The sequence below is a fragment of the Phodopus roborovskii genome, unplaced genomic scaffold (genome assembly GCF_943737965.1).
Source record: "Phodopus roborovskii unplaced genomic scaffold, PHOROB, whole genome shotgun sequence".
NCBI classification, from domain to species: Eukaryota; Metazoa; Chordata; class Mammalia; order Rodentia; family Cricetidae; genus Phodopus; species Phodopus roborovskii.
The window spans coordinates 32,580,207-32,601,407 of NW_026126540.1; the positions used below are offsets into that span (position 1 = coordinate 32,580,207).

General features: G+C 43.5%; 1 protein-coding gene across 2 annotated transcripts in view; it reads right to left on the reverse strand.

The window, feature by feature from the left end:
* Slc22a15 (solute carrier family 22 member 15) overlaps positions 1–20,489 on the reverse strand; it is a 139,430-nt gene extending 118,941 nt beyond the window's left edge. The window contains exons 1-3 of one of the 2 annotated variants that reach the window (XM_051198730.1): positions 20,332–20,489; positions 9,798–10,010; positions 563–695 (exon numbers count right to left, since the gene is read on the reverse strand). In XM_051198730.1, coding sequence (XP_051054687.1) covers positions 563–695; positions 9,798–10,010; positions 20,332–20,418 — 433 coding nt within the window. In that variant the 5' untranslated portion in view covers positions 20,419–20,489. Of the gene's footprint in view, positions 1–562; positions 696–9,797; positions 10,011–19,661; positions 19,734–20,331 lie in introns of those variants that run through there. The other variant, XM_051198731.1, reaches the window with a different exon arrangement.
* Positions 20,490–21,201: the final 712 nt, after the last annotated feature.

Consider the following 21,201-nt stretch of genomic DNA (forward strand, 5'->3'; position numbering starts at 1 on the left):
TATGGTTTTCATTTTTTTCCCTAATAATTTGCCCTGAAAACTATAAAAAGAAAAAGCCAAGGCTTGCTTTCTTTGTTTTACAATTTCTGTCAATCACATACCATTTTCAGTTATTCATAATAATGTTAGAAATTGAAAATCCTCACTCATAGTCGGCCTGTCAAGACAGCTACGCCAAGTCCTAGAGAGCTCATTCGAAATAAATCAACACAGGAGATACAGGGAAAAGGATGGGAAGGCTGTGGCAATCTTCTATTTAGAAGCAGGGCAGTGATTACAATTTGGGGGGTTGTAGAAAGCACTGTCAGGAAAAAACAAAAAACAAAAAACAAAACCGTTTTTAGCAGAAATAGCTAGCCTTAGCAGGGTGAGCTCGTACAGGAAAGCCACCCAGCCAGAGTCTGGGCTAGCCTCAGTGTGGCCTCCTATCAGAGTAATAAACAGATGCTCTGTCCACCTATGGACTCAGAGAACTTTAAGGAAATACCCCCCTTATTATTTCCTTAAGAGTCTTGGGGAAATAAAGCCTCTTATTCAGTGTATGAGCATGGTGACAGAGTACCTGTGAGATAGACCTTTTTCCTCCCGAAGCGATCTGAAAGCTGACCAAAGGAGATAACGCCAACAAACACACCGCTGAAGAAAAAGGAGCTGGCTGCACTGACTTTGTAAGATCGGTTGGCAATTAAAAACCACTAGAAGAAAAGAAAAACACGAGAGGGACAAGTTTAGGTCACAGAGAGCATTATATACACTGAACTTAACGAAGCCTAGCGTACAACACAGACTTGGACACTGGCACTTCACTGCATCAATCGCCATTAGCCAGCATCTGCTAGCTTCAGACAGCTAGCTTCAGAGACACTGGGAATCACGGCTGCTACAATATACTTTCAGAGTGTTCTTCATATACTCCTAGCAGAACTGAACACAGCATGCAAGTGCTAATTACATATGCAATTGCTGACTATGGCCTTATCCTGAGTTCTTGGAAGTTTCTGGAGAGGAGAAGTCTTGTTGGGAGGGGGGCTTTCTTGTTGGGAGGGGGGCTGGAGAGATGACTCAGAGGTTAGGGGAGCACTTGGTTCCTCTTCCAGAGGATGGAGGTTTGATTCCCAGCAACCACATGGTGGCTCCAGTTACAGGGGAGCCAATGCTGTCTTTTGCTTTTGAGGGCATTGCATAGACATACAAGCAGGCAAAAACACTCAGGACATAAAAAAAAAAAAAAAATACAAAATTAAAATAGAATATCATGTGATCCTGCAATTTCTCTTCTGGGTGTATATATCCATGAGCAGCAAATTCCAAATTCAGGTTCTCTGTCAACACCCAGGTTAATCCCAATAATCAAAGTCAAAGTAATCAGTGTCAATCAACACACCAATAGAGAAGTAGAATGTCATACTCATGTACAATGGAATATTACTCAGCCTTTAAAGCTAATGCAGCTTGATTCATGCTACATCCCAGATGAACTTCAGATATTATAGAAACAAGCCAGGCAAGAAGGAACAAATATTGCACTCTCGTCATAGTAGGTACCTTCAAGAGTTAGTTTCACAGACAGAAAGAACAGCGATTTCAGGGATGAGGGGAGGAAGGGCAAGGGAGTCAATGTTTCATGAGAACAGAATTTCCTTGTAGAATGATGAAAACATTTTGGAGATGGACTGTGGTGATGGTGGCAGAATATAAACATACTAATGCCTCAGAATTATACACTTAAGCACCAAGATGGTAACCTTTGTGCCATGCATATTTAGCATGATAAAAACTTCCTAGAGTTATACGGTCTACTTCAGGACCATTATGGATGTAAACAGAAGGCAATTTCATTCTGTTCAGCATCATCTTCTGACATCCTATCTAGTGATGGTTATCGGTGAAGAGCAGTAAAGAATATCACAGAGGTATAACCTCAGAGACCACAGACACATCACTCCTCTTCCCAGTCCCCTGGAGAGACAACCAAGAGCCTTTCTTTCTGAGAACGCTCAAGGCAGTGGGTTGCCTGTCTCTATGTTTTGTGTTACCCTTTCCCCATGCTTTAACTCGTTGGGGCTCAGAAGCACATCTAATTTCTCTCATTGCTCTGTGTCTCCTATAAACCTGGATTAAAGAAGGTCTTGACAAGTCAGTTCTAAGGATCATGACAGACAGGATTATAATATGTGTTAGAATTTCATAGAAGAGAGATGAAGAGACTTTTGGCATTTGAAAAAGAATTTTGTTTTGTGAAAGCTAATTTGTTTTGGAGACACTAGTAGTCCTGTAGAATAATGTTCAATTCAGGAGGAATGACTATGGTGACATATTCTGAAATGGAAAAATGAGATGTCAGGTCCTAGAGGAGCCAGCTCAGCATCCATCACAGGGCAGCCCTGTTCCTGTGATAGACCTAACAGGGCCAGGTGGAATTGTTATTAACTACAATTAACATCTTCATTCAAACAGTTGTTATATTCATTATGTTCTTAATGCTCATGTTTACATGCTCTTAAAGGCTGGCTTGCAACTTTAGCCTTAATTTCTGTGTTTATATGGTCAAGATACTCAGGTGGGCAGTGAGCTTGGTCAGGAGGAAATGACTAGTCTGTTGGCTGTATTTACCAAATTTATCATATCTACTAAAAAGGTTACAGTGCCATCCCTCAGCATCTGACTAGCTGTCAACTTGGACAATGATTTTAGGAAGAAATGGCCCAAGGGATGGTTAACCAGCAAATTCCAAATCCTGATTCTTGGGCTGCCAGTTCCAAGTGTCAAAGTAATTTCTACTAATATTTCTTCAAGTCAATGCTGGTTAGGATAATGCACCCTCCCATTTCTCCTGGAATATATTCAAGAACAGACAAAATTTTGAAAGGCAGATTTTTGCAAAACTAATTAGAGAATAGCTAACTAGAATCTGGAGTCTCTCCCTTAGCAGAGCTCCATGAATTGAGAGTGTTGAGGCATGGGTGAAAAGTATTTAGCAAAGTCAGCTGACATAAAGATTTCCGCAACTCTATCCTGACTCTCTTTTACATTTTTTTGTTCTCAACTCTTCTAAAGCATCATTTAAATTCTTATTATTTAGCTACCATGTGGTCAAGAGGTTTTTGATTGATCCAAACTCAACTAAGTTATAGTAAGTTGTATCTTAAATACAGATCCCTGTATCTTTAAAAAAAGGTGTGGAGTAGCTTGAAAAACTAGATCAGTTTCTAGCTCATTTTCTTACCCTGTGGTTGTTATTTAGTGTCAAGGTAAAATCCAAACCAGGAAATTGCCAGGACATAAGAAATGAAACTATAACAAATCAAAATATAAAGACTACTCTGACAGTCTCAAGAAACATTTCATGAATCTTTACATTTTAAAAATCAAACTGTGGGAGTCATTAAAATCCTTATTGGCTAGCAATTACTAAAATGGTGACTCTGTTGGTTTTTGTTAATTGCAGACCAAATTCTAAAGCAATTAGAATGAATGTTCTTTTTATACTAATTCATTTCAAATTGAAAAATCACTTGCAAATACAAAATCCCACTTCCTATAAAGACAACTATTTTTAGCCTCTCATGTTGATTTGGCGAAACAACCAACAATTAATTTTATACATATGTTCTCTCTACACTAAAGAAAATCTATGAGTATTTATTGTATTCTATTTCAAAATGGACTGGTTAAAAACAGATATCATCATTCACTCCTCTACACTAAATGGGCCTGAGAGGAAATCAGGTACAATGCAGGGCAGAACCAGGAGCAGGTGCCTCTACCATAAAAGATGAAAGGAATATAAATACGGCCAGCACAGGTGCGAGCCCAGCGCAGGTGCTCAGCAGAGCCTTCCAGCTCTCAGAGGATAGAAGGTAAGAGAGCAGAGGTGATGAGAATGAACACAGACTGACTCTTGGCTGGGTATCAGTGACATATTTGGGTGAGGGTTTTGTGCAGACTTCAGCCTTACTTATTAAAAAGCTGAGAATAAATGGGATGTCCGAATACGGGACTGAAGTATAGGTACATGGAGGCAAACGAGCCTGGGCTGCAATACAAAGTGTGGGATGGAGATGGCAAGCTGACAGTGGGAAGGCTAATCAAAGGTCACCAGTGAGCCAGGCTGGGGCTGGGCAGAATGGGGGCCTCTAGAAGAGAACAGACTCAAGATAGGCATGGAGACCTGGTGTTCAGAGAGGCTGAATCATCTCAAAATAGGAATTAATGATGCCTACTGGAATGGATTACACCAACCAAACACGGAGAAAAGCTCGGAGATGAGTTTTAAAGGAACTCATAAGATGTATCTTCAACACATCTTGAATTCATCAAACCTTCAGCTTTATGGAGATGCCAAGTTGAATTAATGATTTCTCTGACATGGCAGTAATATGATCATCTGAAAAAAAAAAATGTACTTCCCTAAAATGGACTCCATGCTAAAGCATATTTCTAAGAGCAAAGTTAGCAGCCAAGTAATGAAAAATACAGACATCAAAGAGCTGTCAAACAGGCAAGCAGCACACTTTACAGCTAGATAATTAACCAACCGACTTTTACACATTATTCTCCTCCTGTCCCCACAGCCACCCTTCGTACAGAAATGACAATATACTGGGGAAAGACTTTCTATTTTTAGCCTTCTGCATTTGTTCCATTCAGGAAACATGCAGGAAAATCAGCTATCAGGAAGGAAAAGAAGAATATGTAGATCTTGTAACTTGGAGCAGAAGTTCTCAACCTTCCTAATGCTGTGACCCTTGCATACAGATCCTCATGTTGTGGTGACCCCAACCATAAACTTATTTTTGTTGCTACTTCATAACTGTAATTTTGCTACTGTTACCAATCACAACAAGAATATCTGTGTTTTCTGATGGTCTTAGGCAACCCCTGTGAAAGGGTCCAGTTTCACGACCTACAAGTTGAAAACCACTGACTTAGAGGAACAGAGTAAAGTATTACTGGAAAGTAAGACAGAGAGAAAGGAAGTGGATGCTCTGTGACTTCTGTGCTTAAAAACAGAAGGCTGGTGGGAGGGAAAAGATGACAATGTTTTAAAGTCACCTTCCACGGCGTTTTATTGTAATCTTTCATATTTGGCTAGACTCATGCCCCATGGTGTGCCTCATTCCATGGGGTGTGTGTCTTAAATACAAATGCCCAATAAAGTTTCTGGTTTTAAACTGGGTTGGCATCACTGACTTGCAGTCTGTGCCATTCTCAGGTCCCCACATGGCATCAGCTCCAGATGTCATTCTTTTCCTTCCACACTGCATATTGCTGAGCCACCCCCTCCTCCCTGACTGCCTCAGAGCCAGGACACTGAAGCACATGCTCCTTAGATGAGCATAACTACTAGAGGTCTGGAGGAGCACAAGGACCTCTCTGCAGGCTTCTAGAACTGCAATATTTGCAGCCTGACTCTCAGCCACTCAGGAATGCCACAGACCTGCCTGCTTTATGTCCCCTTGTGGCCTAAATGACCTACTCTCTTCTACTCATGCTTCTCCTCCTACTTCAAGGTGACATTTCATGGGAACAGTAATTGAGAAACATGGTCTCAACACAGACCCCTCTTTTCAAAAGCAGCTGTATGCACTAACTAAAAGCTATGCACAACAGGCTTTTACAAGCATTGGGTCATTTCCCTCCTCCAGGGAGGTCTGGCTCTCACTTGCTCTCCTTGTTTTAGCCCAGGGCAGGTGATGACTGTATCACTCACAGAGTGATGCACCACCTGCCTTGCAGGAGCCCAGGTGAGGGCATGGCCATCCAAAGGAAAACAAACTTTTTTATTTTTGCCAGGAAGCCTGACTCCTGTTGGGAACTGATCTTCTTTCTACTTGGGTAGGGCCCTGTCTCCCTCTCCCCAGCCAGCCCCCTCCCACTGAACTTGTGTTGATTCTCTGAAACACATGCCCACACTCAGCTTGGTCTGACACTCCTCAGTGGAGCTGACCCTCTCATCTCCCTGCTATATCATCCCATATTTTCTTTGGCATGATGCATAGTCAGCCATGTGTTTCCTTGTGTCTCCCAAATGATGCCCTGTGCTTCCTAAGGGCACATTTGTAACCCATGTATGAATCTTACAGTGCCTGCCAACACTAATTAAACACTCACTGAATTATGCATGTAATGAGTGAATGCTATAGTCTTATAGGCATCTTCACAAACAGTGGATTCTTGTTTGTTTCTGGCTGACCTTGAACCAGCGGTGCTCCTCCTGCCTCTGCCCTCTGACTTGCTGGGATGCCAATATGTGCTACCCTGCTTGACACCAACAGCTTTGTGGTATCATTACTTTGAGCCTTACACTAGAGTTTAGGAGTAGCCAGAGACCACATAACTGACCATCTTTACCTCAGAGTCACTGAGTGGCATTCTTGTCAAATGAAGTAAGGTAGACATTTGGAATTTGTGGGGGTATCCTTTCAATAGCCAACCTGTCAGGAAAGCATGTTCATCAGTGCAATGCTGTGAGTGCTAAATCAATGACTCTGTGAGACAGGCCGTGACTTCAGCAGGCCAGAGAGCCACATCACCCTTCACCTGATGCTGAGTCTTCTCTAAAAGGTGGATTTACTGGGGCCCGGTGTACTTCACACGTACCACTTCAGTATTCCAAGAAATGGGGATAGAACCATGGCTGTCCAGTCCACCAGGTCAAAATGCAAAGTAAGACAAAGATAGCTAGCTCCCTGTTGCTATGGCAGGCCACCTAAACATGGGCAAACAAGACTGGTCTGTGCCCACTGATCCAGCTCCCTGCGGCTTGAAGTCACACTTTGGGGAAATCGAGTTATAACAACCACTTCTGCAGCCCACACTCCCAGCTTGTGGGTATTTCAAGACTGCCATGCTGGAACAAACAGCAGCCTTCCAACACCCCAAAGAATGACCCTGAGGGCTCTACAGGATCTTGAGTGGTTACTGATAACAACACCACACAAACATCATCACCAACCCTTTTGCCCTTGTCTTCTCCATAAAAATTATAAACGGCTCTGTGCAGGCAACCTCACTCCGGGAGCAGATCAGGTAATGAGGGCTCCCGTGAGTGGAGAGTACTTGGACAGGGCATTTCCAGAGCAGTTTCATGGTGATTAACTAACTTGCTTCATTTCCATGTAGTTGTCACTCTGAATTACCACTTAATGGGTGAAGTGTGCAGGCGATAACAATCACTAGCACAGGCGTAAGGAAGCAAGACATTAAAAAAAAAAAAAAAAAAAAAAAAAAAAAAAAAAGCCCCTGCAGCAATTAATTGCAGCGAATTTTTCAAATAGTTTTAATACTCTGTCTTTTGACCCCAGGGTCTGGCTTGAGGAAAAATATATTAATCTCAAGATAATAGTCAGTCAACTTCAGCTCTTCAATATCCACAATGACATTAAAGATTCCAACCTTGCGCTTTTTGGTTGCAAACATTAATTAAGCATGATAATTGTGTGTCTCCATGATATTTGGCGTTTTCTGTAGGAGTCAGAGCTCAGGGAATAATTTGAATACAGCAGATAGCAATTTGCTACATAAATCCACCCCAATGGCTATTAGCTCATTTGAGAATAGTCAAGGCTCCTAGATTAGAGGATTTTTAAAAAATTAAATACCATGTTAATCACATAACACTTTATTCACCCTTCCCAAGCTCTCAGTTCTTCAAGATCAAGTACAATAAGATGTTGTTAGAAGCTATAAACTGTGGATTTTTACACAATATCCTAGACTGTAGAGTTCTGTAAACACTATCGTAGTGTCTCTCTACACAGGCAAATGGAAGTCCTTATTTTATTTTATTTGCATTTCTTTAGTGGGCTGGGGGACATGTATGCCACAGTGTATTTGTCAAAGTCAGGGGACAATTTGCAGGAGTTGGTTTTCTCATTCTACCATGAAGGTATCAAACTCAGGCCATCAGGCTTAACAACAAATACCTTTACCCTCTGAGTCACTATCATGCTAGCCAAAGAATTTGCTTTTAAACTTTTATTTTTTTTTTAGAATAAATAATTTCAATAAGAGCCATGTCTTGAACGATGCATATACCACAGACTGTGTCAATCCTGCCAACACGAAGACTGTGGAAACTGGAGGGGGAACTGAAATCGAGTCAGTACTTAGAGGTGGAGCTGCATTTCAACTGCAATTAAGAGGAACCCAACTTGGTGCATAGACCTGTGAGTGGCCAGCGCACCATCAGCCGGGGCTCCCACCCATGCTCCCATCCTTGCTCACCAGCCGTTAATCTGCTCTGCTGCCAGTTCTCGGCTGAATGATGGTTTGGGGAACAGGGAGGCTGGGAGCCACCCGTCCCAACCCCAACAGACCTCTAAGGTGCCAGGCAGGAGCAGCTGGAGAGCTCACATGTGACTCACACACTCTGGAAGAAGAGACAACGAACACAGGGTAGACACAGTGCTTGACCCTTCCAATAGAGTAAGACTTTGAGGAAAATAGACAAATCCATGTTAAAAATGTAAGGCAGATGAGGCTGTTATGTCTTCCTGAATCTCCCCAAGAAGAGAAGAGTTGTAAGAATATAACCCATGGCTTCATATATGAGAGGCAAGCATATTGCTACTGAGCTACATTCTCAGCTGTCAGTCTAAAATCATTCACAAGTAAGTACAAAAAATACTTGGCTACTGTTGCAGTCAAAGAGAACCTAAGAGATGGACACCCCAGTCTGGATTCAGACTGTATGTTCCTTCTTGGGAACAGAATGAAGAGTACAGGCTTCTGAGTTAAGACAAATCTACAATCAAATACCAGTAGTGTCCTTATGAGTCAGGCTTGACCTCACTCCTGGTTTCTTCATCTGCCAAATGGAGAAGACAGTCTACACCATAAAATTATTCCGAGTAAATAAGACAAACCTATAAAATGTCACAGTGCCTGATCTACAGTAAACAATCAATGATGCTGCTTATCTTTTTAAGAGGCTAGTGGTGGGGCAGAGTTAGCACTGTTGCTACTGGGCCATGGAGATACAAAGATGATCAAAACATGACTTGCTAATGCTACCTCAGCAGACTGTTCTCAGCTGTTTCCTCCCTGGTTGGTTCTGCTGCACTGGTCTCTGGATCAGCAGTGGCCCCTTGAGCAGGGTCCCCTGCATATACTCGGGGCATCATGTACTTTAACCTGTGCACCAAGGTTTCCTGTGTCTGCATGCAGCACGGGACTGAAACAAGAGCTCTGGGAGGTACAGCTAGGCCATGCGCAGTCCTCTTGCTTTATTTTGCTAACATTTGTAGTATGAGAGATGTGGGTTTTAATTCACCTTTAAAAAGGACTCTATAGGGAGGACAAGACCATGCTGCAGAAACACATAGAGATAGCAGACCTGAATGAGGAGGAGCTAACGGTCCCCAGACTGATAGCTGGGAATCCAGCATGGGACTGACTCAGACCCCCTGAACATGGGTCTCAGCTAGAAGGACCGAAACAGTCTAAGGGACCTCAGACAGTGGAACCAGGATGTATTCCTGGTGCACAAAAGGACCTTGTGGGCACATCCCCCATGGGGGGATACTGCCTTAACCTAGAGACAGGAGAGAAGTCCTAGTCCCTACTTCAAATGACTTGACAGATTTAGATGACCTCTCATGGATGGCATCACCCTACATGTGGAGTGGGAGGGGGTCAGGGTGCATGTGAGGGGGGAGAGAGGGAAAGAGGGAGGAAGGGAGGGAGGGAGAGGGAACTGGGATCGATATGCAAAAAAAAAGGACTCCATAGTCAAAATAGGCTCCGTTAGAATGTATACCAATGTCACTTGGCTAGGTTGGTGATCTGCTTACCTCAGAGGCGATAGAGGTGAAGCTGTTGCTGAAATGCACGTGCTTATGTATCTCACTGCCATTGGCCGTCAGAAGCCAGGCCCCAAAGGCCTGGTCTTTGCTATCTGACTGATTGTTGTGACTCTGGTTTGGCAGGAGCTCGGCCATGTCCCAGTGATATGATGGTGTAGCTCCAATTAGTGCAATGAGGATGGCTTCTGTGGCCACATAAAGCTGAAAGGAAACACAGAGAATCACATGCAGCAGACATGGGTATGTGTGTAGAAAACTTTGGAAGCCTGCAAACTTTGAAAGATGCAGTGATTAGGCCAGAGATGCAGCTCAGTTGGCTGAGTGCTTGTCTATCACTGCATAAACCATGCCTAATACATCACTTCCAGTACTTGCGGGGTGGAAGCAGAAGGATCCTAAGCCTAAGTTCATCCTCAGTTACACAGTGAGGTTAAGAAAGTTTGAAATACATGATACCCTAACTCAGGCAGACAAAAAGTAAAGGAAGATGGAGGAAGAGGGGGAAATGGCTGGAGAGATGGCTCGGCACTTAGGAGCCCTGGTTCCTCTTCCTGAGGACCCAGATTTCATTCCCAGCACCCACATGGCAGCTGAGAACCATCCACAACCCCAGTTCCAGGGAATCCTATGCCCTTTTCTGACTTCCACAGACAACAGGCACACATGTAGTACACAAACATAAATGCAGGCAAAACATACACAAACATAAAGTAAAAAGAAATAACTGAAGAAGATGAGGAGGAAGAGGAACAAGAGGAGGCCTTCTTCTGTGTTTTGTTTTGTTTAGCTAGAAATGAGCCATATCAGAAGCCAGGAAGGAAACCATGAAGAAGCAGGGTCCTATGCTATGACAGGGCCATCAGCTGTCCCCTTGTGCTTCTTTAGACAGTTGCCCTCTACCTCTGGGATGTGTCTAATGCTGCGGCTCTATGTGACACTGTATAACACTGGCAGAAAAGCCCATATCCCTGGCTCTGGTTTAAAAGACTGATATTCCAGTTATTTTTCTTTTCAACACAGCATTTTCAGCTCAAGGAATCAGGTACCAGGAGACAGGAGGTTCTTGGGTTTGTACTCATAATCTAAGCAGGACATTGTTCTAAAGTGTGGCATGCAACTCGTAAGACTTCAAAAGATACAAAATCTCAGGCATATTCAGATTGCAACTTGTAGCTTTATTTAATCTTGGTTTAATCTCACCCTAACTGTCCACTAGCAAAGAAATAAAATACAGCACCAATTCATTCAAGAAGTATTTACTGAATACATATGTCATCTGCCAATTGCTTTAGATCTGGTAACTTCTCCAAGTTGAGTTTCTGGGGTGTTGAACCCTCTCTGACTTTACTGATACAAATATCTGTTTATGTTAACTCTCACTATTGGATGATTATTTCAGATTTGAAATTCACTAAGAAAATACATAATTAGTCTACAAGCTAAGATAATCTTATTTTAAGAAATTATGATCCCTTTTAACTTTGAACTTGCTCTTAAAGTACCACTAAACAAAGTGTCTAAAAAATACTAAGCATGTGAGATTCCTATCGTATATGGCCATGAGCCCACTTACTATAAGCGCTAAGACACATAGAGACAGGTAGTCTGTCAGAGGAGTCCTGTTCAGTTCACTGAGAACTCTAGCCAGGGGCTCTTTGCACACCATTCTGCAGGGTCATGGTCGGCCCAGTAGACAAACAGAAGAACCAACCACTGAGTCACTTATCCATGGCAGACAATGGAATTGGTCAAAGAAAGAAAAGGAGTCATGACATTGTAGGCATTTATCAGAAACTAATGCAAAACATGGGCTATGACTTCTCCCCTCTTGGTAAGGCTGAGGGGACACAAAGTAGTCCCAAACTATTTTGAGTGGACAGACTTGAGCTACCATGGGCCCGTATGCTGTGATATTATTATAAGGTGCAAAGGAAAATATGGTCCTGGGCTTCCATGCTTCCTGGACCTTATTTGCATACTATTAAGGACATTCAGAAGAGGAGGCAATCAGCTTATAAAAATAAAACCCTTAATAATCACAAGAACAAATAGATTACACATCTAGCGGTAGCTATAATTACAAAGCCACTTTCATCCATTTAGTAACTGCCCCTCTGATTACAATCTGCTGAAATTTAATTGATGGGTATAAAGAAATGAAAAACATGGGCCAAGGGAATGCAGGGGATGACTCACAGCACAGCCTTTCATCAGGCAAAACAAACTAGCCACGCTCCCTCTCTGACTGAGCCCCCTTCCACTTCTGTGCACTCCACTCCTTTCCCTGGAGGGACCACCTCCTGTCTGTCGGCAAGGTTAACATGGGTCTCATTCTCTGAAAGCCAGCCTCAATCACCAGTTTCCTCACCAATGCAGCTTCCTCTCCAATGGCCCAGAAGTTATGCTCCTGCGTATGTGTTATGTCTGATTCCTCTTTTGGCTTCCAAAGTAAATAACTCAGGGTCCCCACACTCAACAGGAGGATGTATAAATGACCAGGAAGGACACCAGCACGTGCTTCTATAATGCTAGTCATGTGCCATTCCTAGTCTAGGTTTCTGCTGAATAAATATTAGCACATAATCTTGATTGTTCTAGGATAAGCAATAGTCTAGATAAAAGAGGACATGTTCAAGAGGCTCCTCTCATCTGAGTTGTGCCTCATTATGAAGGCCACTGCTCTGGGTATACTACAATTTGGGGAAAGCAGTTCAAAATGAAGGGGTGATATTATATTGCTTGATTCATAGGGAACAATGGAAACCAGTTAATCAGCATTGTATGTCTTAAGAAGTGAGAGCCCACTTCATTTCCTAGCTATCTGGAAGCAGAATAAGAATTTTCTATCCTCATCCTCTTCATAATTTCTTCTTGGCCCCCTTTATGAACAAGCATGAATCCACATTCTCACACACAACACACACACACACACACACACACACATAACGTCCTTAACCAAGGCACCGTAAGATTAGGTCAGAGAGATGAGTTTCAAAACCCATAGTAATGGGGCTGGAGAGATGGCTCAGAGGTTAAGAGCACTGGCGGCTCTTCCAGATATCCTGAGTTCAATTCCCAGCAACCACATGGTGGCTCACAACCATCTGTAATGAGATCTGGTGGCTCTTGTGGTGTCCAAGCATCTTTGAACATCTTTAATCTAGTAGTAACACTGTTCTGGGCTTTCATAATACTTCTCAGGAAACCATCATAACCCTGCACCGTGAAGTCATGGTTATGCCTGATGTTTTCTTTGTGAGTCGGAGCAAGACACAGGGCAATTAAAAACCATCCAAGGTTTCCTCTAACCATAAAACAGAGATGAGCAGATGAGCATGTGTTCACCTAACTTTAGGGACAGATCTTTTTCAGGGGACATCAAGGACAAAAATCAAAGTTGATTTCATTGCCATCACTACTACTAGCTTTTTATGCACTTAGGACTCAGTTGTTTAACTGGTCAACCAGAAACACTGTGTGAACAAGTCCCTAATCATGAAAGCAAGATCACATGACCCGGTGTCTGCAGCAGAGACCATTCTTTGATGCTGACTGAGTGACTTGCTCAGGAGGATATATTTGAGGGTTTTAAGTGTGGAATTCATGAATTCTAAATCACTGGTGCCTCTCCTCTCTAATCCATCTACACTGTATCACCAGCTCAGTTTCCTGAAACTCCTCAGCAAACTCTTTAACAAGGGGACACAGTCAAATCATGTTAATGGGTGCAGGATTATTTTCCTATAACCCAGTCGCTAACTAGTCCACACAAGCTGTCTACACTAACCTACTCACTCCCAGGTGTGACTCAACACCAGCTGTGAGAGCACAGAGGTCTTAACCTGAGTCTGAGGCTCAGCTGTAGTCACACTCTCAAAACCTCCTGTCTTCTTGCAGTACAACTGGATCTTAATGGCATGTCTTTGCTTATGCATTCCTATCTAACTCAGCTCTCTAGGGGCATCCAATGGGATACTTCTCTACTGAACACAAAAGTTGTATTGTACTATTGAGCACTGTGCTCCAGGACTTTCCAAACTTTCCTGGATCAGGATGAAGAGACTGTTTCTTATCAGCTCCAAACAGATTATTTGCCACTTGTTTATTTGTTTTAATGGACTGTATGTGTGCATGTGTCTTTGTGAATGTATGGCACATGGTGTGTGTGTGTGTGTGTGTGTGTGTGTGTGTGTGTGTGTGTGTAGCTGTCAGTGGTGACCAGAAAAGGGTGTGGGATCCCCTGAAGCTGCTACAGGTAGTTGTAAGCTGCCTGATATGGGTGCTGGAAACCAAACTCAGGTCCAGCACTTGCATGATGGAGTTGGAAAGAAACTGAGTTAGCTCTAGGATATTTTCATGGAACCCTAAGAAGTATCCTATTTGCTCTCCCTCTTCTGACTGGACAATTACTTTTTCCAAGAATCCCTTCCCCTAAGCTTTAACTAACTCCCCAGCAGCCTCCCTGAACTTATTCCAGTGTGACATACATACCTTTTCCCCTGGAAAAGTCACCTCTCCAACCCCCTCCAGTATACACTGTAGCACAGGTATGAGGTATTATCCACTTCTGCAATGGTGTTTTCCCATCTAAAATGACCTTCAAGTTTCTCTCTACACCTAAGCTTCTTCCTCCTGAATGATGTAGTAAACCCCAGTCTCCTCCCTGACTGTCCAATGGCTGTGTGCATTACTTACCAGGGAAATGGTGCTCTGTGTAACTATGTGTGTAGTTAGAGTTAACTCTAACATCCTAAAGGCCTGTAAAGAAAGTAATATTTGTGCACATCTGTATTCCTCCAAACCCTCTGTGTGCCACTGTTATGACAGCATATCATATGTATGGATGTTCAAACTAATTCTTTACAGAATAGTTTGGCAGAAAGTTAATTGAACTCAGTGACTCTGAGTCAGGCATGGTTGTGCATGCCTTTAATCACAACACATGTGGGGCAGAGGCAGGAGAATCTCTGCAAGTTTGGGGTCGGCCAAAGCTACATAGTGAGACCTTGTCTCAAAGATAAGTATACAAGCTGGGTGTTGGTGGTGCATGCATTTAATCCCAGCACTCAGGAGGCAGAGGCAGGTGAATCTCTGTGAGTTTGAGGCCAGCCTGGTCAACAGAGCTAGTTCCAGGACAGGCTCCAAAGCTACAGAGAAACCTGTCTCGAAAAACCAAAAAAAAAAAAAAAAAAAAAAAAAAAAAAAAGTCACAAATAAGTGTACAAGCAAACAAATAGGTTAAAACAACAAAAACAAGCAAATAAAAAATGGTTCTAGCATCGTTTTTGTTGTTTGTTTCCTACTACTTACTAAAATTCTGGGGGAAATTCTCATTATAGTTACCTATTTCTTTCATAAGAGCGCAGAGGGGGTGTTCAGGGCAAAGTTTATGTCATGCTGTGTAAGCACTGCAGGGTGAGTTAAGGTTTAGGCAGTCAGAGGAGGGGGAGCAGACAGCACACTTCTTAGGTTTGCATGGAAACACCCTAGAGCCAACTCCATTTCTTCCAAACCTTGTCATGTGATGTCCGTGCAAGTGCCCTAGGTATGTTTTCTATGTAATTTATTAATGAGTTTCTCCTAAATCAATTCAATACCTTAATTACATTTATATTTATTATGGGGAGTGTAGGGGTCTGAAGACAAGTTGTGGGACAACTTAGTTACTTCCTTCTACTGTGTGGGTCCAAGGAATCAAACTCAGGTCTTCAGGCTTGTCACTGGGCACCTTATCTGGCTGAGCTACCTTACCAGCCCTCAGTTAAAACTTATTTTGCAAGCAAATCAACAGAAAAGTACAATTTGTTATCAATACAGCTATCATTTGACAGATGGAACTACCAAAGATACATATGATATTACAAAGTCAAGTGTTGTCTAGGATGTTCTTGTCTAAGATGACCCCAGAAATATACTACAGGCAAGGTCTAGGGAGGAGGTGTGAAAGCAAAGGGCAGCTGTTTTTGGTTTTGTGCTCAAAATGTTGGGGTTGGTGCTTCTGTGCTTCACATTTACTGCTGTGTATTTTCTGGTTCAATTCACATGGTCAGCATCTGGACCTGCAACCACTCCTTCACCTGGATCTGCCTGTACCTGCTCTGATTTCTTGTCCAGACAATGCTAAAGTCTATGATCAGAGGCATCTTTTTCACTGAGGATGCAGGCAGTGAGAATGGCACAGACTCCAGTCTGTTCTGATAGGCTTCTGACCATATCCTTCCTTCCCTGCCAAATTTCAGCTCCAATATCACACATACCGGCTCATGTAACAATGCATGGTCAGATCTCAACAGTGCAGCTCTTCATTAGTATATACATAATCTCACACCCTAGGTGTTATTTGTCCTGCCTTACAAGACAAACTGTAACACAATCTTAAACAAATAAGGAAAAATATTAGTATTATTCAACCTGAAAGTAAGTACATGCACATTTGTGAATTATTCTCTACATTATTTGAAATGCTTTAAATTATTTTAAAATTTTTAAATAGAATGCATAACAAATACAGTGAAATAAAAGAGTGTTATTAGATAATGTTTTCTCCCTGTTTGTGAAGGGGAATGTCAATCAACAAGCAAGTGGTGAAGTCCAGAACAAAGGGCCCAGCACCACAAAGTGTGTGGTTCTGAACTGAAAACGAGGAACTGACAAGCAAGAGAAGGTATGGTCATATATCAAGGATCTTATGCTGCTTGTGAAGCTGTTGATTTGTGACTGTTGTAAGAGGTTCCCCAACCTTAGCTCAACTGATGCCACGTTGAAAGCACCAGTCTGACCCAGCATATAGAATAGGCCCCAACACCTGTCAAAATCAGACTGAAGACCAAGTCCATCAAAGACATACTCCATGGTTCCTGGACCCAGTAAAGTCTCTAAATATACTAACCTTGCCTTCTGGCTTCTGTAGTTTGAGTCTTGCTAACTGTTCTTGGTAACCAAAGTATGTCAACTAGGATTGATATTTGTGCATAAAAGTCAAAGGACAGTGAGGCTTCATGATTTGGGCAAGTTCCCTGTGCAGCATGGCTACTGGCTGGCAATACAGGCTTTCTATTGGGCTTTAAGAGTGTCTCTGTGTGTTCTATGGTGGAGTTACCTCTCAACATTAGCTAAACATCTACAATTGCCAAGAGACAAAAGTTGGTGATTTTCTGCAAAACAGGGGCTATGTGCATATTTACTTAAAAATTCTAGAAGTATGTACACTGAAATGTGACCGTGGTAGACATTCTGAAGAACTGTTTTGTTTTCCTTTCTTCTTTTTTTTCCCCTTCAAGCTCTCTTTTTTCCCTTATAATCATCAAATACTCTCTATGGCATGCCCATAATTCAGACCAATGCAGACATTGGTTTGTTTAAGCTTTGGTCAAGGAAGCCAGAGAGAATTTTACCAACCTGTGTGCCTTTCAGTTTGATCACCTATTGGTCATAAAATATCTTCCAACTGTGGTGAGGATGCAATCTAACGTTCTCAAAGCCTCCATATCTGAGAACTATGCTAATTATTATTACTAGGTGTGGGGCAACTTAAAGAAAACCTTCAAACAGAAGGGTAGCTATAAATACTTCTCTAATTCATTCAGTCTATGCTGGATTCACAGTTATGTTGATCAAATAAAGCATTGAATGTTAAAGACTAGAAAAGAAAGAAAGAAAGAAAGGAAGAAAGAAAAGAAAAGAAAAGAAAAGAAAAGAAAAGAAGAGAAAAGAAAAGAAAGAAAACCCTCTAAATTTGCAAAACAAACTTTCATGACCCGTCACCTCCAAAGTCATGGTGAGGACTTCGGGGTCATTTGCATAAGCTCACTTGACCATTTTGCAGCAGTTTGTCAGTGCTGGAGCTCTTTCTACTCCAATCACATCATCTGCTTTCACATTTGTAATGATTTCTTTTGTGTGTCTTTGGAAGGTGACTCCTGCTCTTCAAAGAGCAGTCATCAGGATCTACATGCTGTGGAAGCATCAAACTAGATGCTTTTCAAATGATGTTTCACTTCCTGAAATATCCCAAACCCTAAGAAGCCCTTTCTACTGCCTGGAGCCTTTTGTAGCTCCACAGCTTCCCCAGGAGGAAAGTACCAGAAAGGACTTGCAACTGTATCTCTGTGCACATGTGTGCACTCCAAAGCAACCATTGTTCCTGAGAATATAACAGGCAAGTGTGGCTCAGGGCCTCACCCACTTAAACTAGTAAAGCAATAGGCTACAAGTTCCCAGTTCATCATAAGCCTCAGGAGGCCTGTGATGGTTGTCCTTGGTTGTCAACTTGACTACATCTGGAATTAACTAAAACCCAAGTGGTTGGGTACACCAGTGAGATATTTTTATCTTAATTAAGTCATTTGAAGTAGGAAGAGCCTCTTTTAACCCAGACATTTTGAAGTGGGAAGATCCACCTTTAATCTGGGCCACACCTCCTGTTGGCAGACTATATAAAGGTCATGGAAGAAGCAAGCTTTTGCTCTTTGCCTGCTTGCTCTTGCTTTTACTGGCAAGCCCATTCCTTCACTGGCATTAGAGTCTATTTCTTTGAGATTCTGATGATCAACAACTAAATTCTTGGACCTTCCATTTGTAGAGAGCCATTGTTGGACTAGTCATTCTAAGAGATCATATATCCTTTAAGTTTTGTTCCTCTAGAGAACCCAGACTAATACAAGGTTCAACCAAACTCTAAGCCCAGGAGCAGCATAAAACTTACTCCAACTCAGAGAACCCTGACGGCAAACCATTATGTTTTGGAGTCACTGTTTAAAAGCTATTACTAGATACAAATAGGTTCTCTTCATGGCTGACTCATATAGATATGAACAGATTCTCTTCATGGCTGAACCCCTGTGTTGCTGATGGCTGGGCTTAGAGTATGATACGGTAAGGTCTTCAGTGGCCCTCATCACTTGCTTATAGCAGGGACTTCAGAGGAACCAGCCATCATCTCAGCTGGAGGAAGGAACATGGGGACAGAGACAGTCCACACCTACAAGACACACAACCACCCACTGCCAATAGCACTCTAAAACCTTGCAAATACACACTATATGTCAATAAGGGGTTAGTGAGCAATCAAGATAATGGGCTTGGAACTCTTCCTCAACAAACTACAATGAACTAGGTGGATCATAAGCTCTTGTATAAAAAGCACAAGGCTCTTGGGTTGGATCTCTAGCTGGCAGCGGGGGAGTAAAAATTACAGGAATGTTAATAGGTCCTGACCCAGAACACTGTCTTTTCAGTACCACAGTCAAGAAAATTTCATTCTAAGCTGGTGGATACCTGGCTAAGCAAGTAGGAAGATGCTAGCATAGAAAACAGAGAGTGGATAGAGAGGTGGCTGGAAAGGATTACAGGGAGAGGGAGTATATACTTGGAATCCCTTGTTAGACAGACTATAGTCAAAGAAACTATTATACAAAGATCAGACATCACAGTTACAATTCTAGTTCTCTATATTAACTAATTTTTATCCTGCTAAGAGAAGATTTTTTCCCATATATCATCACTGGAACCACTTTTTCTGGCTGGTGGTGAAATCAACTGAATTTTTGAAGTTTTAATGGGAAAAGAGAATCATTAAGTCAACTTTTACATCATTGCCCCCACTTCCTGCCACAGCATCTTTGCAACATTGAAGCAACTTGTATGCTCTGTTTATATCCGCATCCAGCCAGTACTTCCCTTGGAATAACACCATCACACCTTAACTACCAGTTTAGCTGTCAGCCTGCCTCATCACACCCCACTTCATCCCAGGAATGCAAGCCTCCTGGGCAAGGAGCTAGCTTCACCTTCCAGCCCTGGTGCTAGGGATCAAACCCAGAGCCTTACATGCATCAGGACTTTATCACTGACCTGCATCCCAGGGACAAAGTAGCTCAGGCTGGCCTTGAATATGCTTGAAAGGAAAGGCATCCCTCTCCTGCCTCTGTTTCTTTAGTGCTGTGATTACAAGAGTGAACCTCTAAGGCCCCCTAGAATCAAGAGTTTTAGGTTGGGGTGTGCAAATGAGGTCTGACAATTCTGTACAATAAACCACACTATGTAGGTGGTATTATTTCCCTATACCATCAGAATAAAGCTGGCCTCGGTGCTGAATAACCCAGCAGAACTTTAAACCACAGAGAAATAAAATCCCGTTCATAGAAAGCCACCTTCATAGGGAGTCCCCTGGAGCTCAGAGACGGCCTGGGAGATACAACCTTTTGTGGACCTGCAATATCTCTATCTTAGACTGCAAGGTGACAGAGCCACGGGTTAGTAGTGTACCTACTCCCTTTCTTTCTTTTTTTTTTTTTTTTTTTTTTTTTTTTTTTTTTTTGCAGACGCCAGATAATGGTTTTCATCTCTTAACCAGCTCTGGCAAGTGTCAGTGCCAGGCTCGGGTGACAGCCTGGGAGAGCTCAGTGGCTGGCCCGCCACCGCGCGGCGCCTGACCCCTCCTGCCGCCCGCTCTCAGGCCATAGCAGGGGCCGGAGCCGAGCGCGCCGCCGCGGGCGTGGGCCACGGGGAGCCGGGGACTCACCTGCAGCAGCACGGCCAGCAGGAAGCACAAGTACATCTGGTAGAGGCCCATCTCGCCCACCGCCTGGAACGCCTCCTCCACCTCCATGGCGGACTCGCGGCTGAGGACCCGGCCGCCACCGCGCAGGAGGACCGGTCGGCTGGGAGGGGACCGAGGACAGGGACAGGGACAGGGCCCGGAGAGGAGCAGACCGATGGGGATGGAGGACCCGGCGGGGCGGGCTGAGACCCAGGCCCAGGCCCGGGCTGGACCCTGCGGCCCACCACGTCCCGGGCGCGGCGGAGATGCGTGGCTGGTCGCTCGGGCGCGCGGCCTCCCCGCTTCCTGTCAGAAGTGACAGGAATTTTTTGGCAAGCGGTTGGCTGGCGCGCGGAAGGGAAAGAGGAAGTGGGTGCGGCGCGGGCGGCCACGGGGATTCACGGGAGGGGCCGGGAGCTCCACGCCACGTCCCCCCGGGTTCGTCCCTTTGCACGAAGCAGAGGAATGCAGGGGCGCTGGCCGGGAGGCATCCGTTCCCCTCCCCGCTGACGTGTTTTAGGCACTAGGTCAGATGTATGCAGGGCCTTAGAGAAGTGCCCTCAAGGCCCCCCAGCAAGAGACAGGGCAGGGGCTCATGGTTGCCAGGGCCTGTCAGTGGAGTTTGGCTGGAGAGGTGTGGGGACAGATTACCAGTGTTAGTCTCCTCTACTCCTAATCCTATTCTGTTTTTAACACTTGCTTACTATTCCAAGTAGCTAAACAAGCCGTTCTCAACCTGTGGGTCGCGACCCTTCAAGGATTGAAAGGCCGTGGTGCACAAGGGTCACATACCAGATGTTTTCATTACAGTTCATAACAGTAGCAAAATACAGTTGTGAAGTAGCAATGAAG